General features: G+C 38.1%; 1 protein-coding gene across 4 annotated transcripts in view; it reads right to left on the bottom strand.

Moving 5' to 3' along the window:
- The window catches only part of LOC102289081 (neprilysin), a 34,655-nt gene extending 24,103 nt beyond the window's left edge, over window positions 1–10,552 (bottom strand). The window contains exons 1-4 of one of the 4 annotated variants that reach the window (XM_005948733.3): window positions 10,084–10,552; window positions 6,868–7,044; window positions 5,547–5,582; window positions 3,271–3,432 (exon numbers count right to left, since the gene is read on the bottom strand). In XM_005948733.3, the coding sequence (XP_005948795.1) occupies window positions 3,271–3,432; window positions 5,547–5,582; window positions 6,868–7,044; window positions 10,084–10,126 (418 nt within the window). In that variant the 5' untranslated portion in view covers window positions 10,127–10,552. The other 3 variants (XM_042214469.1, XM_005948734.3, XM_014329737.2) reach the window with 3 other exon arrangements.
- Window positions 10,553–12,424: the final 1,872 nt, after the last annotated feature.

The following is a 12,424-nucleotide window of genomic DNA, read 5'->3' as shown; positions in this document are numbered from 1 at the left end:
ACACACACACACACACACACACACACACACACACACACACACACACACACACACACACATACCTGCCTTTGTTCCTTCCTAACTAGTTTGTTCCTTCCTGAAACAAACTAGTTAGTAATTAAAAGAGTCACGGTCAATTAGTTAAATTATTGCACAGCATGCCACACCTGAGGAGGGGGAACTGAAAAACAAAATTCTACCAGCCTCATGCACCTACGTACACACAGCTGTGGTCACATTCAGGGTGCAGATCCTCATTACGGATCATTACAGCATTTTACAGCATCTGAGAACAATCCAAGGCATTTACAAGCAGCCACAAATCTACACAGCTATTCACACACATACACATAGATGGAGTCATTTTTATTGCATGTCAGAGAGCCTAGAGCTCTGTGGTATCCAGGTGTTTTCAGGCCCCTGCAGCTGTTGACAGGAAAAGGATGTGCTCATCAGTAGGCGGTAGTATCCAAGTAAGCATCGGCAGCCAGGCCTAAGATCAGAGGTCTTATATTTGAGACCTCAGAGCAGAGGTCACAACTCTTAGGTCTCACACTTACAGTAAATTTGCCTTCTTACATATTTAGTCAATAGAAACGTTTTAGGGGCAAAGGTTTTATGGCTATAAGTCTTCAAAACAATAGAATGTGCACTTCAGATCCAAGGCGTTGTGTTTTTCTTTTGTTTTTTTAAATGAAAAAAAAAGGACTTACACAGAGAAGCAAACAGAAAGTAAACCTGAACATGTGTGCATACAGTGCAGTCTGAGACGTTCCTACTGTGACAAGCTGAAGGAATGAGCGCAACACTGACTGCTGTTGGGGATTTAATCTGATGAATGACTGGAACCTCATGTCTCTCTGTGGTAAGCACAGCATTTAGAGCAATTAAGTCAATGATTGTAAAACATCAACCACTGCACTTTGCCCAGTGTTTCTGCCAAAACTTGCTTTCTTCCTTTCTCCTTTTATAGTAATGCAGCAGATATTAGCGCAAGACCTGATAAATCAGCCAGGTCTCAGCAACAATACAAGAGTAAGCATATTTTGTATGTGTAAAGTCATGCCGCAAACCCACACGGAGCCATGCAATGTGCATAACGGCACATACAATAGCATTTTCAAATGGTCAAATGAGTCTTTGTTGAGAAATGTTTCCTTCTTGCCCCCTTTGTGTGATTTTTATGAGTGCTTATACTGTCATTGAGAAGACAGAATAAAGCAGAAATGAATGGCTGTGAGTTGTGCAGTCCGAATAAGTTAATGTGCACTGCTTTTTATACCATCCCTAAGCTGTTTGTTAGAAGTCTAATTTAAAATCCCTGCAGTACCTCTGAGAATCCCGTGTTCAAGAAAATCACTGTGAAGGCGTAAGAGGCAGAATTTCAGCAATACACTTTTATAATTACACTACACAGAAGAAATAATGATGCAATTCTACCACTAAAAGGACCCTCTGAACAAAGGTATATAAATAAATGATCATTATGTTACAAGGCAATCTCTAAACCCTAATGAATGTTCTATTGATTGGTAAAAAGGTGTTGATCAAGAAGTAAAGAAAAAGTAACAAAATTAAAGAATTTGTTTTCCAAAACAAAAAAGTTTTAGAAAAGAAAAGCTTTTCACTTTAAAAATAGCATAGCATGATAAATCATTGTAACAGACGGCAGACAATATATACTTCATTTTGGATTAAATGCAAAAATTACTTCATTCACATCCACAATCAGTTTTATGTTTTGAAACAAATCTCACCAACTGAAAATATCAGGGTAGAAAGCAAAAGAAAGACGATACTGTCCCAATGCACTAAACAGTGTGTTTATCCATCAAGACTGGACAAATGGATTACTCAAGGATGCTGCAAAGTCCACAAGACAAGCAGCACTTTAAACCCCATTTTTCCTTTCCCAATAAGGATTAATCTTTCTCATCCTCTCTAATCACTCTGTTTCTCCTGCAGCCACTCCACACTGTTTTTATTACAGAGAAAGGTACTGATATATACATTTCTAAATTTATGGCAGATGAAGAGTTTTCATTTTCCATGGAAAGTTTGTGTCCCATAAATATTTAGCACCCTGAAACAAAGGGCTCTGCCAACCTTCATGCAAACAACTTGAAATGAAGCATGGACCTATATGTACACACATGCTCAAATCTGCAAACACATTTGCACTTTAACTGCCTTTTTTGTAACAAGGACACTATACTCTAATGCCTACTAAAAACCTACAATACACTTGGGGCGCACTCACACATGCAATGCTTAAATTGTGCTTTTTTCATCATAATGTGTTGGGATCTTTAGAAAACAGCTCACGCTCACACACATGCACACATATTGATAATGCCAACAAACTCCCAGCCCCCGTGGCATCAATGATATCTATAGAGCTGCGGTCCCTGATGGACAGTCCTCCTTACATGTAAACTAGAGAAACCAAGTCAAGCTGTCCTCAGTCCTACAAAAAGTAGACCAATAAGAACGTATTGTGCGAGTGCTTCAGAAGTTTTCATAAGCTAAAAGCTTTGATACAACCCTAATTCCAAAAGAATCTAAAGACAAACAGAATTTTATTTAATAGAATATAAAAGAATATCAGATGTTTCAATTGAGAAATTGCTTAATTTTAAGACAAATGTTGGCTACTTTTGAATCCAACAAGTTGGACGGCCCCTCTCTCCTTTTGTCAGGGGGCCACAGCATCCATGTTTTCCAGAAATAATTTCAACACAATGGAAAACTAAAACAGAGACCTTTGCACACTGTTTTCTTCATTCTGTCTCAGTGCACCTCTGCACTGTGTTTTTAAAGTACACAACTCAAATTTCAATTTGTCTGACTACAGAACTTAGACTCAATCTGTTTTAAATGAGCTTTGGCCTAGAGAAGATGTTGGCATTTCTGCATCATGGACACACGGCTTCACATTTGTACGACAGAGCTTTAGTCAGCATTAGTGGATGGCATGGTGAACTGTGTTCACAGACAGTGGTTTCTGGAAGTGATCATAAGCCTTTTCAATGATTTCCAGAGATTTCTTCAGATTTTTCTCAGTTTAAACATTTGATATGTTTTCTGTGTTCAATTGTGAAATAAATACAACTTTATGACATTGGTAAATCACTGCATTCTGTTTTTACTTTTGTTTTACACAGCGTCCCAACTTTTTCAGAATTGGATTTGTATAAACACTTTGGTCTGATTGCCTGCTTGTCTTTCTGTGCGTGCATCTGCTTGCGCGGGTGTGTGTAGGTGTCTGACCTTTGAGGATGACCTCCAGTTCATCTCGTAAGATGTCAAAGGTGCTGTATCTAGAGGTGGTTTCAGGGATGATGTTCTTTTTAAGCCACCCTCCACAGGCATACTGGTAGAAGTTGTCACAGGGGTCCACGTTAGCGTCCATGTTCTCAATGAGACGAGACGCTGCATGGACAGAGAGGAAACAAACTCCATGAAATGAAGGAATACAGAAATAAGCAAGCCATTGTTTAAGGATATACAGTTTCAGTAAAAAATAACCAACAAATATATGACAGTGTATATGCAACCTATAATTTGTATTCAAAATTGTGTATAGTGCTGTATAGTTTTTTCAACAAGTGCAAGTCAGTGAAACCTACCATTGCACTATATTTGGACAAATGTATTGACAGCAAAAAGCTAACAAGCTGCAGGCTACACTAAAGGGACTTATTTGAGTATTACTGATGTGAACACATTTTTGTTTAATAATAAAACCATTGTTAACTTAGATTTAATAAAAATAAATGCATTCAAAGACTAAATATTAGGCTGAAAACAGAAAATATACAGTAAATGAAATCCCGTAAATGTTCAAGGTTCAAGGTTCTTTATTTGTCACATGCATAGTTATACAAGTATAACACACAGTGAAATGTAGCCTGACACGCTCCTCGACATGTGCAAAAATAAAATGGGGGGTTGATGAAGAACATTATATATATATATATATATATGTAGTATATACATTGGGTGAATGTGCAGTAGTAGCAGCAAGCAGGTGAAGTGTGTTAAGTTAAATAACCAAAAAGTTGAAACTAATTTTATTGGGTTTCCCCAAAAGCAGATCAACCTGCCCTTCTCCCAGTCATAGATGGCACAAATAGATGGATAACAAGCAGAAAAATAGGTCAGAGACTAACACAGATCAAATTTTGTTTCATAAATAACTGTCAGCTGAACTGATATTCTCCTTGAACACACATGTCCATTCTTAATCACTGCAATTTAGGTGGATAATGGCAGATGGCAACTTGAAGTTCCAGTTAACATGATATAGTAGCCAGTGTTTCCATTTTTATATGGCTTGAAATAATGTGATATAACACATTGATAAGTGATCTGTGAAAATCTTTCCATGTTTTCAGTTGTTATATAAAACTAAAGATATGAGCTGTCTGAGGCATTATAAATGGTTGACGGCATCTTTTCACATACGATTCAGCAAGACAGTGAAAAATACTTCAAAACACTGAAATGCTGAAACTTCACAGAGAACATTGACTAAGCAGAACGAAGGTAGGAATTGTTAGGGCTCTTTCTGTAGGTCACTGAATAACCTGTAAAAAGAAAAGAGCATTTGCAATCATGATCTCCCTAAAACCTGAAATGCTTGCTGTTGCAGTAGCATAATATTCAACAAAAGAAGATACAAAAATACAATTCTCTGGTATAAATGTAACATTTGCAGCAATGCAAAAGGAAAAAAAGCGGTATAATGACAGTGATTGAGTTCAGCTTAGCACCGGTACACGAAAGATGTATACTTTTTTTTAAACTGCAATTAAATTCCACAAGGCAGCTCAGAGATCTCCTGTGACAAGGCTGTCTGTCAAATTTGACTGAACTGGGACACCAGCTCCCCAAAAATGCATCAAAAATGAATCAGCATCTGTTGCTAGAAACGGGAGGTAGAGTTTTAACCAGTTAAACTTGTATTTCATGTATTTTTCTCTCCTATGAGATGTTTTTAACAATGTGAAAAAATAAAGTAATAATGTTTTATGTTAGTATAGATGAAGAGAGAGGCAGGGGTTCTTTTTTTTAAGGATAACAACAGAGATGTTGGGAGCTACTCTTACAATTTTAGTAAAAATGTCATGTTCACTGACAGGAATCATGATAAAAAAAGAAGAGAGAGAGAAAGATAAGAAAAATTGGTTGTGTGACAACAGCTTTGTGTGATATTCATAAACGTTATACAAGATTGCTTATTGCTGGAGACGTGGTCAAAGAATATTTACAGTTGAAATAATGAACTCCATAACAAAATCTTAATATGCTGAGAAAAAGAAGTTTCAGCTTTGGACTGTTTTGCTTCATCTATACCCGCTTAACGAATTACCAGTTTCTCAGCTTCTGTTTCCTATGAGAATCTGAAGTGACAATTTCTCCAAGAATGTATCTGGGCTTCATGAGGCAAACTCAGTTTTCCTATCTTCTCCGTCTTCCCTTGAGAAGAATCAAAGCCTGCGGAACGAGCCATTAAAGAGAATGCACAAACAAACACTGCTTACCTGACTGTGTGCAGTCCGCTGTGGTGCAGATTTCATCTACAGAAAATGCAAAACAAATCATTACTCAGTGGGATTTTTGCAGCTATCAGTCATGATGTCATATCCTATTCCTCTTACTTCACTTCCATTTTCTCTCAGTTCCTTTGTTTATTTGTTCTTCTTCTTGCAAATAACGTGTGTAACTCTCACTATCAGGAATGATTTAGATGGTAAAGTGTTAATGAAATTCAGTCTGACACAAGAAACAAAGTACTGTACGACCTTGAACAGAATGCTTCATGAGTTATGTGGAATTGCACATGATGTGCGCACAGCTATGTGCATGAACGGGCACAAACAAGGTGTTGAACTTTAATCTTCATGACTTGGTAGTTTACACATTTATGAAGCAAAATGCTATAAAAGCCTCAAACTTAATTTGATTCCTCTTTCTGTTAGATGATTGTTTTCTAAACCTGCAAATTTTCACATTCCTTTTATTATTATTTAATCTGTACATCTATAAATAAGCTTCCTATTATCACTGTTAATTTATTCCTACATAGCTTGTGCCACATTCCATTAACCCTGGATCTGCAGTGATATAAGTGAAACTCCTAATATTATGTAAAATGAGCCTTCTGTCATGTGCAAGTGACAGTTTAATAAATCATAAAGAACATAAAAAAGCACGAAAATTCATGTATATGTTAAAAAACTGACAAATGAAACAAACTTATTTGGCTTCCACTGGCAAAGAAAGGTTTTCTCAGTGTCCTTTTATCATAATTTCTTCTGTTTTGAAATAAACATCAAAATATATTTACATATATTCTCATCTGAGGTCAGATTTCGTACAATGGGTGTACAAAGGTGCCAAAAAACACAATGGAAACTTTTAAAAAAAAGGACCTTTAAGAGTGTTTTCTTCATTCTGTCTCAGTGACTGCACTTCTGCACTGTGTTTTTAAAGTACACAGCTCAAGTGTCATCTATCACCTGAACAAAGTGCTGCTCTTCAGCAGGCTTCTTTGTGCTCACCATTAACCATGAACTCAGTTGAAAGCAATTGTCCTTCCATGTACACAGTTTAAAGGCAATCTTGAAAAGTTTGGAAAAGTTTGGTTAAGATGAAAAAAAAAATGCTCAGTAACACTCGGTGACTGTCAAAAGTATTTTTAATTACTTGATGCATTTGTATTGATAAGGATTTTGTTAGGTGCAGAAAACCTTCATCAGCATGAGCCTGACAAAAAAACCCAAAATGTTTGTCCTTTGAGCTACTCAAGGTTTTCGATATTTCTTATTTATCTTTATCAGTCTTCTGTGTTAGATCACTCACCCGTCTTCTGTGTGGCAAAGAGGATGATGAGGGCAATGATGACAATGAAGAGCAGGGAGACAATAGTAATGAGGCCAATCTCCAGGGAGGTCCATCGGAGCTTCTTAGCCGACTTGGGGGTGTTGGTCTCTGTCATTCTTGGCACTCCTTCTTCAACTGCCGCCTGTATCAACTCACCTACGGAGTTTTGACTGAAATGATTAGTCAGCTGAGAGCAAACTAATCAGCAGCTATTCTAATGAGCAACAAATTCTGATTTAGTAAGCAAAAACTTTTAAATGCATATATGCTGACGTTTGTAGTTTGTGTACACTGGTTGCACAAAATAAGTAACTTAATGTTGGCACATTGGGACATTTTTGCAGTTTTGTGGCAAATGTTGCTTTAATTTATTAGAAATGATTCAATAATTTAATGTAAAAATAATAATTCAATCTAAATATAACAAAATGAATGGATTCAGATAATAGCAGTGAGCCAAAAATATAAGTAGAACTAAAAATCCCAGTCTTTGGGAACCTTAAAGTTTGGGAATTTTTTTTTCTCTGTTTTTTTGGACCATGTACTTTTCTAACATGAAAGGTATTAGTTGAATCTTTTTGTTGCTTTCTTAGGCACATGCAGAAAAAAGAAAGAAACAGTTAAAAGGAGATAAAAGACACGGCAATGTTAGGAAAACAAATGAGGGGGAAAAAAGAAACCGTAAAAACTTTTTTTTTCTTGGAGTGAAAGGTGAAAATAATGGAAGTTCTTACCCTGGTGACTGTACGCTCCCAACAACAAAAAAAAGGAAAGCAAAAGAAAAAAAAACAAAAACAAAAGAACAAAACGCAAAAACAGAGAAGGAAGCACACACTTCTGAAGAACAGAAAACAAGCAGAACCTTTCCTCTGCTCTTCTCTATGCAGTGTTGTTTTCCTCTCCGGGGCCAAGTGAGAACTTTACAAAGTTCATGAAACAAGTAGTTAAGTCTATCTCTGAAGGCAATTAATCCTTAATCCTTTAACAACGCTGCACAGACATGCACTCATTCAGTGACTGCACACAAACACTCATCCACAGCCATGCTCTCATACACACTACAAGCTACAGTGTCATGAGGTGTCTATGCAGATGGGTGGGTCTTGCCACATGCAGGCTGAGATGAGAGCGCTGCGTGACCAAAGGACAAAGTCTCCTAACTTTCTTTGAACGAACAGACAACTACAGACACACATCATGTCCTGTACTCCCACACACCCCCAATCCACATTTATCAAATGTAACCACAGTCTTGCTGGATGTAAATTCACCTATCAATCTACTTCATGACTAAACAATAACCCGAGGTAAAGTAAACCTCTGAGGTTATGGCTGTTATCTAGCATGATAAGCCACTATTACACACACCAAGCACAGATCCCCACAGGCAGGGTGCTTTCCCAACTCTACACTGAAACCAAAGCATGTAAGACATCACCAAGATTTACTACAGGGAAGTGGCAACTGGATTTGTTTCTACAACTGTAATAAAGGCAAGGGAAAATATGGGGGGGAAACAAGTGATTGAAAAGATAAAAAAAAGGAGATGAGACAGTACGATGACACAAGTTGATATGTTAGTCGCAACTTCCTGTCAACCCCGCTCAGACTGCAGGAGGGGGCAGAAACTTTGTCTGCGAACACACACATCACTGTGACAGCAGTCCCACAGCTCTAATAAAACCATGTGTGCATGTCAGCATTGTAGAGGTTGTATATTATATTCAGCCACGCTTCCTGACACTTTGCATGCCAAGAAGTCGAATGTCTGCAAAATATATTAAAAGGGAAACTGAACATAAAGACGCAGTGAAGGAATGTGAAAAAAGAGTTGAGAGCAAGAGGAAGAAAAGGTGCAAGAAAAACTGAGCAGGACACTGAGAGGTCCTGAGTGACTCCCTAAAAGTGTATCCAGGCACGTTTAACGGAGTCCTATAGGAGCACTAATACTGTCCCACTCGTGTTCTATTTGTCATTACGCTTACTGCTGTGTTTCTGGGGCTACAACTATAAAGTAAGGTTATTCTCATTTGCTCATTAACATTGGATCTGGTTAGGTTAAGGGGACCTGTTAGCAGTGACAGTGATGCTTTTAAAGATGTTTACTCTGTCAGTGTGTGTGACAGAGAACACCTAATCCATGTTAAATGTTGCTACTCCAGTTACAGGATGCAGTCAATTTTTTTTTTTCTAATGCTGTGGCTCAGAGTGTATTTGAAAAGTATGCACTGCTGTGTCTGTATTTTAAGATAATAGTTTATGAAAGGAGCCACAAAAATCAAAACTCATTTTTTTCCCACTCTGTCTGCCTTTCTTGATATATCTAAAACATAAACAGCCCAAATCTTGTGAGACCACACAAACCCCTTCAAAATTAAACCCATCATTCACTGAGACACCTGAAAACACCCATGTGCCCATACGCACACGCACACATACACAATCGACACAACGCTATTTGCAAAGTCACTTTTTTTTTTTACAACTTACATACATGTGAGCAATTAATATGTCCAGAGTCTAAATGGGTTTGAATACATGGAGGAATGTGGCCTACTTTAACTGAAAATAACACCTTCTCTGGGATATGATTTTTAGCGCGGGGCCTATAGCTGCACACTGAAGACTAAAATCATCTTTGAGTGAAGAGTCCCTGTGCGCAAAAGTGCTGTGATCTAGATGAGATGAAGTCCACCTCTTAAATTGCTGTCCAAATGGTTTTTGCAAAAGCAGTATGAATGCAACAGTAAAAATAACTTTTAAAGGGATATAACACCAAACTTACAGCAACACCACCAGTCCGCACACAGCTGGAATACAGTGCACTAGTATCACAGAGAGGTTAGAGGATACCCAGCTGGAACAGTGTTTTCTTGACGCACCAAATGCATCTAAGTTTTAAACTATGGTGGGGGAAAAAATAAGCCTCAGCGCACACACCGTGCTTCGCAACCGAGAAATGCGTGCCAGCTCCTCATCTCCTGTTGCACGTCAGAAACTCCGAGGGGGGTGGCATGATCAACTGGTGCACGCTGCCCCGTGTCACTGAAGCAGCACGGGCGCACAAGCAAAACCGATGCGCGCGCACACACGCGCGCACACTCACACATACGCTCACACACACACACATAGAGGCGCCGACGCACACAGATGGCACAGCTTTACAAGAGCGCTTGGTTTGCGTGAGCGACTTACCAGATATGTCGGGAAATTTACGGTCGATGATATATATGGGCATCACATCCACTGATCAAACATCCATCAAATCCACGGAGGGAACGCGAACTGCTGATCGATCTATTCCAGACGATCTATTTGCTTCACCCGGGATTTCAACAAGACACAAACCGATCCCGCCTCTCTTCTTCTCCTTCTTCTCCCTCTTCTCTTTCCTCTGGCTGTCTATTCTAGGAGTACAAGAACACACAAACGAACACACTCACGCACAGACCCTTCTCTACAACTACCTACTGTACTATACCACATCTACCCAGAGAGGATCGCTGAATTGAAAATGATCCATCAGAGTCTTGCGCAACTGTGTGATCCACACAGGGGAGACCCCATATTTATACAGCCCGTGACATACAGTAAAGCAGTGAAGTAGCCCTCTGAAGTTAGCCGTCCATAGAGTCGTTGCCTCCTCCGCTAGGGCGACGTTTAGAAGTGACCCTGTCAGCTGCACTTGCTACTAGTGGTGCCTAAATAGCCCCAAGGCGCAAATTCAGATGAACAGTGCCATGGACTGATGTGTACCTTATTTCGTATAGCCTACTTATACAGCTTTTAGTAGCTTTTAAGCCTGAGCAATAATGGCAAAATGTACAGCAAATTCTCTGTTTTTAAGCTACACTATGCTTAATGGGTCTAAAATGCATAATTTGAATTAATAAGGACGAGCAGCTTTTAATGGAAATATTGCCTGCATTGATTTACATATGCAAGAAAAATGATTTGTAATAGTGCAATCGACATGTAGGCAATAGGGACACGTGGATTAGTCTTCCTTTCTTTTCTTTTCGTTTCTTTATTTTGTCCCTGGAGGCCTAGACAGTCCTAAAGATGCAAACATAAAACATGTATTCACCACTGATTCACCATTGACTACTTATTGTTGCAGGGTCTTTATCTCAGAATAATAAAGTTCCTTGAGGCGACTGTTGTTCCGATTTGGTGCTATATAAATAAAATTGTATTGAATTGAACTGAACTGAACCATAAAAATCTACACCGTCTATGTGGAGTGATCTCAACAGTGAATAGAGATTGTCTAATTCTTTTTAAACTGTCAGTCTATTCTACCTAAATCATGTTTAATGTTACCAGGGCTGGGAGTTTTATATTAAATATATCTGTGGATGTATGAGAACTGTTTGGCATTGTCATAGTATCGTGCCTATTGGGTGTTAGTGAGTTTTTAAGACAAGTCAAAAAAAACAAAAAACTTACATTTATTATATTCTCCATGTTACTGTTGAGTTAGTTGTGACCTTTTGCTCCTACTCCACTTACTATTTAACAACAATGTTCGCCAGTGGGCCATTCCTGTAAGACCAGTTGACAAACAGTGGTGTTTGAACTGAAAGTGAAAGTCAGCATTAAAGTGAGAGGGGTAGAAACTACATGACGCTGGAAAATGAATGATGTCATTTATTCATGTCTTATTTATTTATTTATTTATTTATTTATTTATTTATTTATTTATTTATTTATTTATTTATTTATTTATTAGTAAGTATAATAAACATTTCACAATATTGTAATAAAGATGGACTATCTGGTCAAAGAGACATGATTTAGTTACACCTATTGCAAAATGCACTCAAACTCTAAGATCCAGAACTCCAAATTACTTTTTCGTGCATGTCCAAATTCAATAGAATGGTCCAGTTAGTCCAGGTTGAGAAAAAATGATTGCTTGATGGAGTTTAAGGAAGAAAAAAACATTGCTATGGGTGGGGAAATAAACATGTGCTCATAGTTCCCTCGGTTTAAAACTCAAAAAATAAACATCACTCTCCTGTGTTATAGTTTTAAAGCCTAGTAGTTATAGTTTTGTTGATCCATTCATTCACCCCAAGCTCTTTCTTAGATAGCTTTTGTGGTTGTATAACAATGTGACCTTACTTCCTCTTTAGCTCTTGTCATTATAGATAAAAGACCTTATCACAATAAAACAGAAGGTCATAGATCACAATAAGCTACTTTGTCAGCTCCACTATCAATCATGTGAATTACACCAGGAAAAAAAAATAAGCAAGCCTATTTAATGTCACCCAATTATCCTGTCCATGTTTCATTGTCTGCAATCACAAAAACAGTAGGCATGCCCTCCAAGGAATTCCCATCTGTGTATATCTTTTGAATATCTGTGAAGCTGAACTGACAGCGGTTTTCACAGCAGCTGTCTGTCAGTGCATTTAAAGGATGTTCATTTGCCTGGAGTGCAACCACTGTGATCATATTTTCCATCGTTGTGTTTCTGTGCTCTTCACATAAAACCTATTGCCCCTTCTCTGTTGGCCATTTGAGCTCT

The sequence above is a fragment of the Haplochromis burtoni genome, unplaced genomic scaffold (genome assembly GCF_018398535.1).
Source record: "Haplochromis burtoni strain Fernald_Lab_line unplaced genomic scaffold, NCSU_Asbu1 Contig_571, whole genome shotgun sequence".
NCBI lineage: Eukaryota > Metazoa > Chordata > Actinopteri > Cichliformes > Cichlidae > Haplochromis > Haplochromis burtoni.
This window is presented reverse-complemented; position numbering and strand designations above follow the sequence as displayed.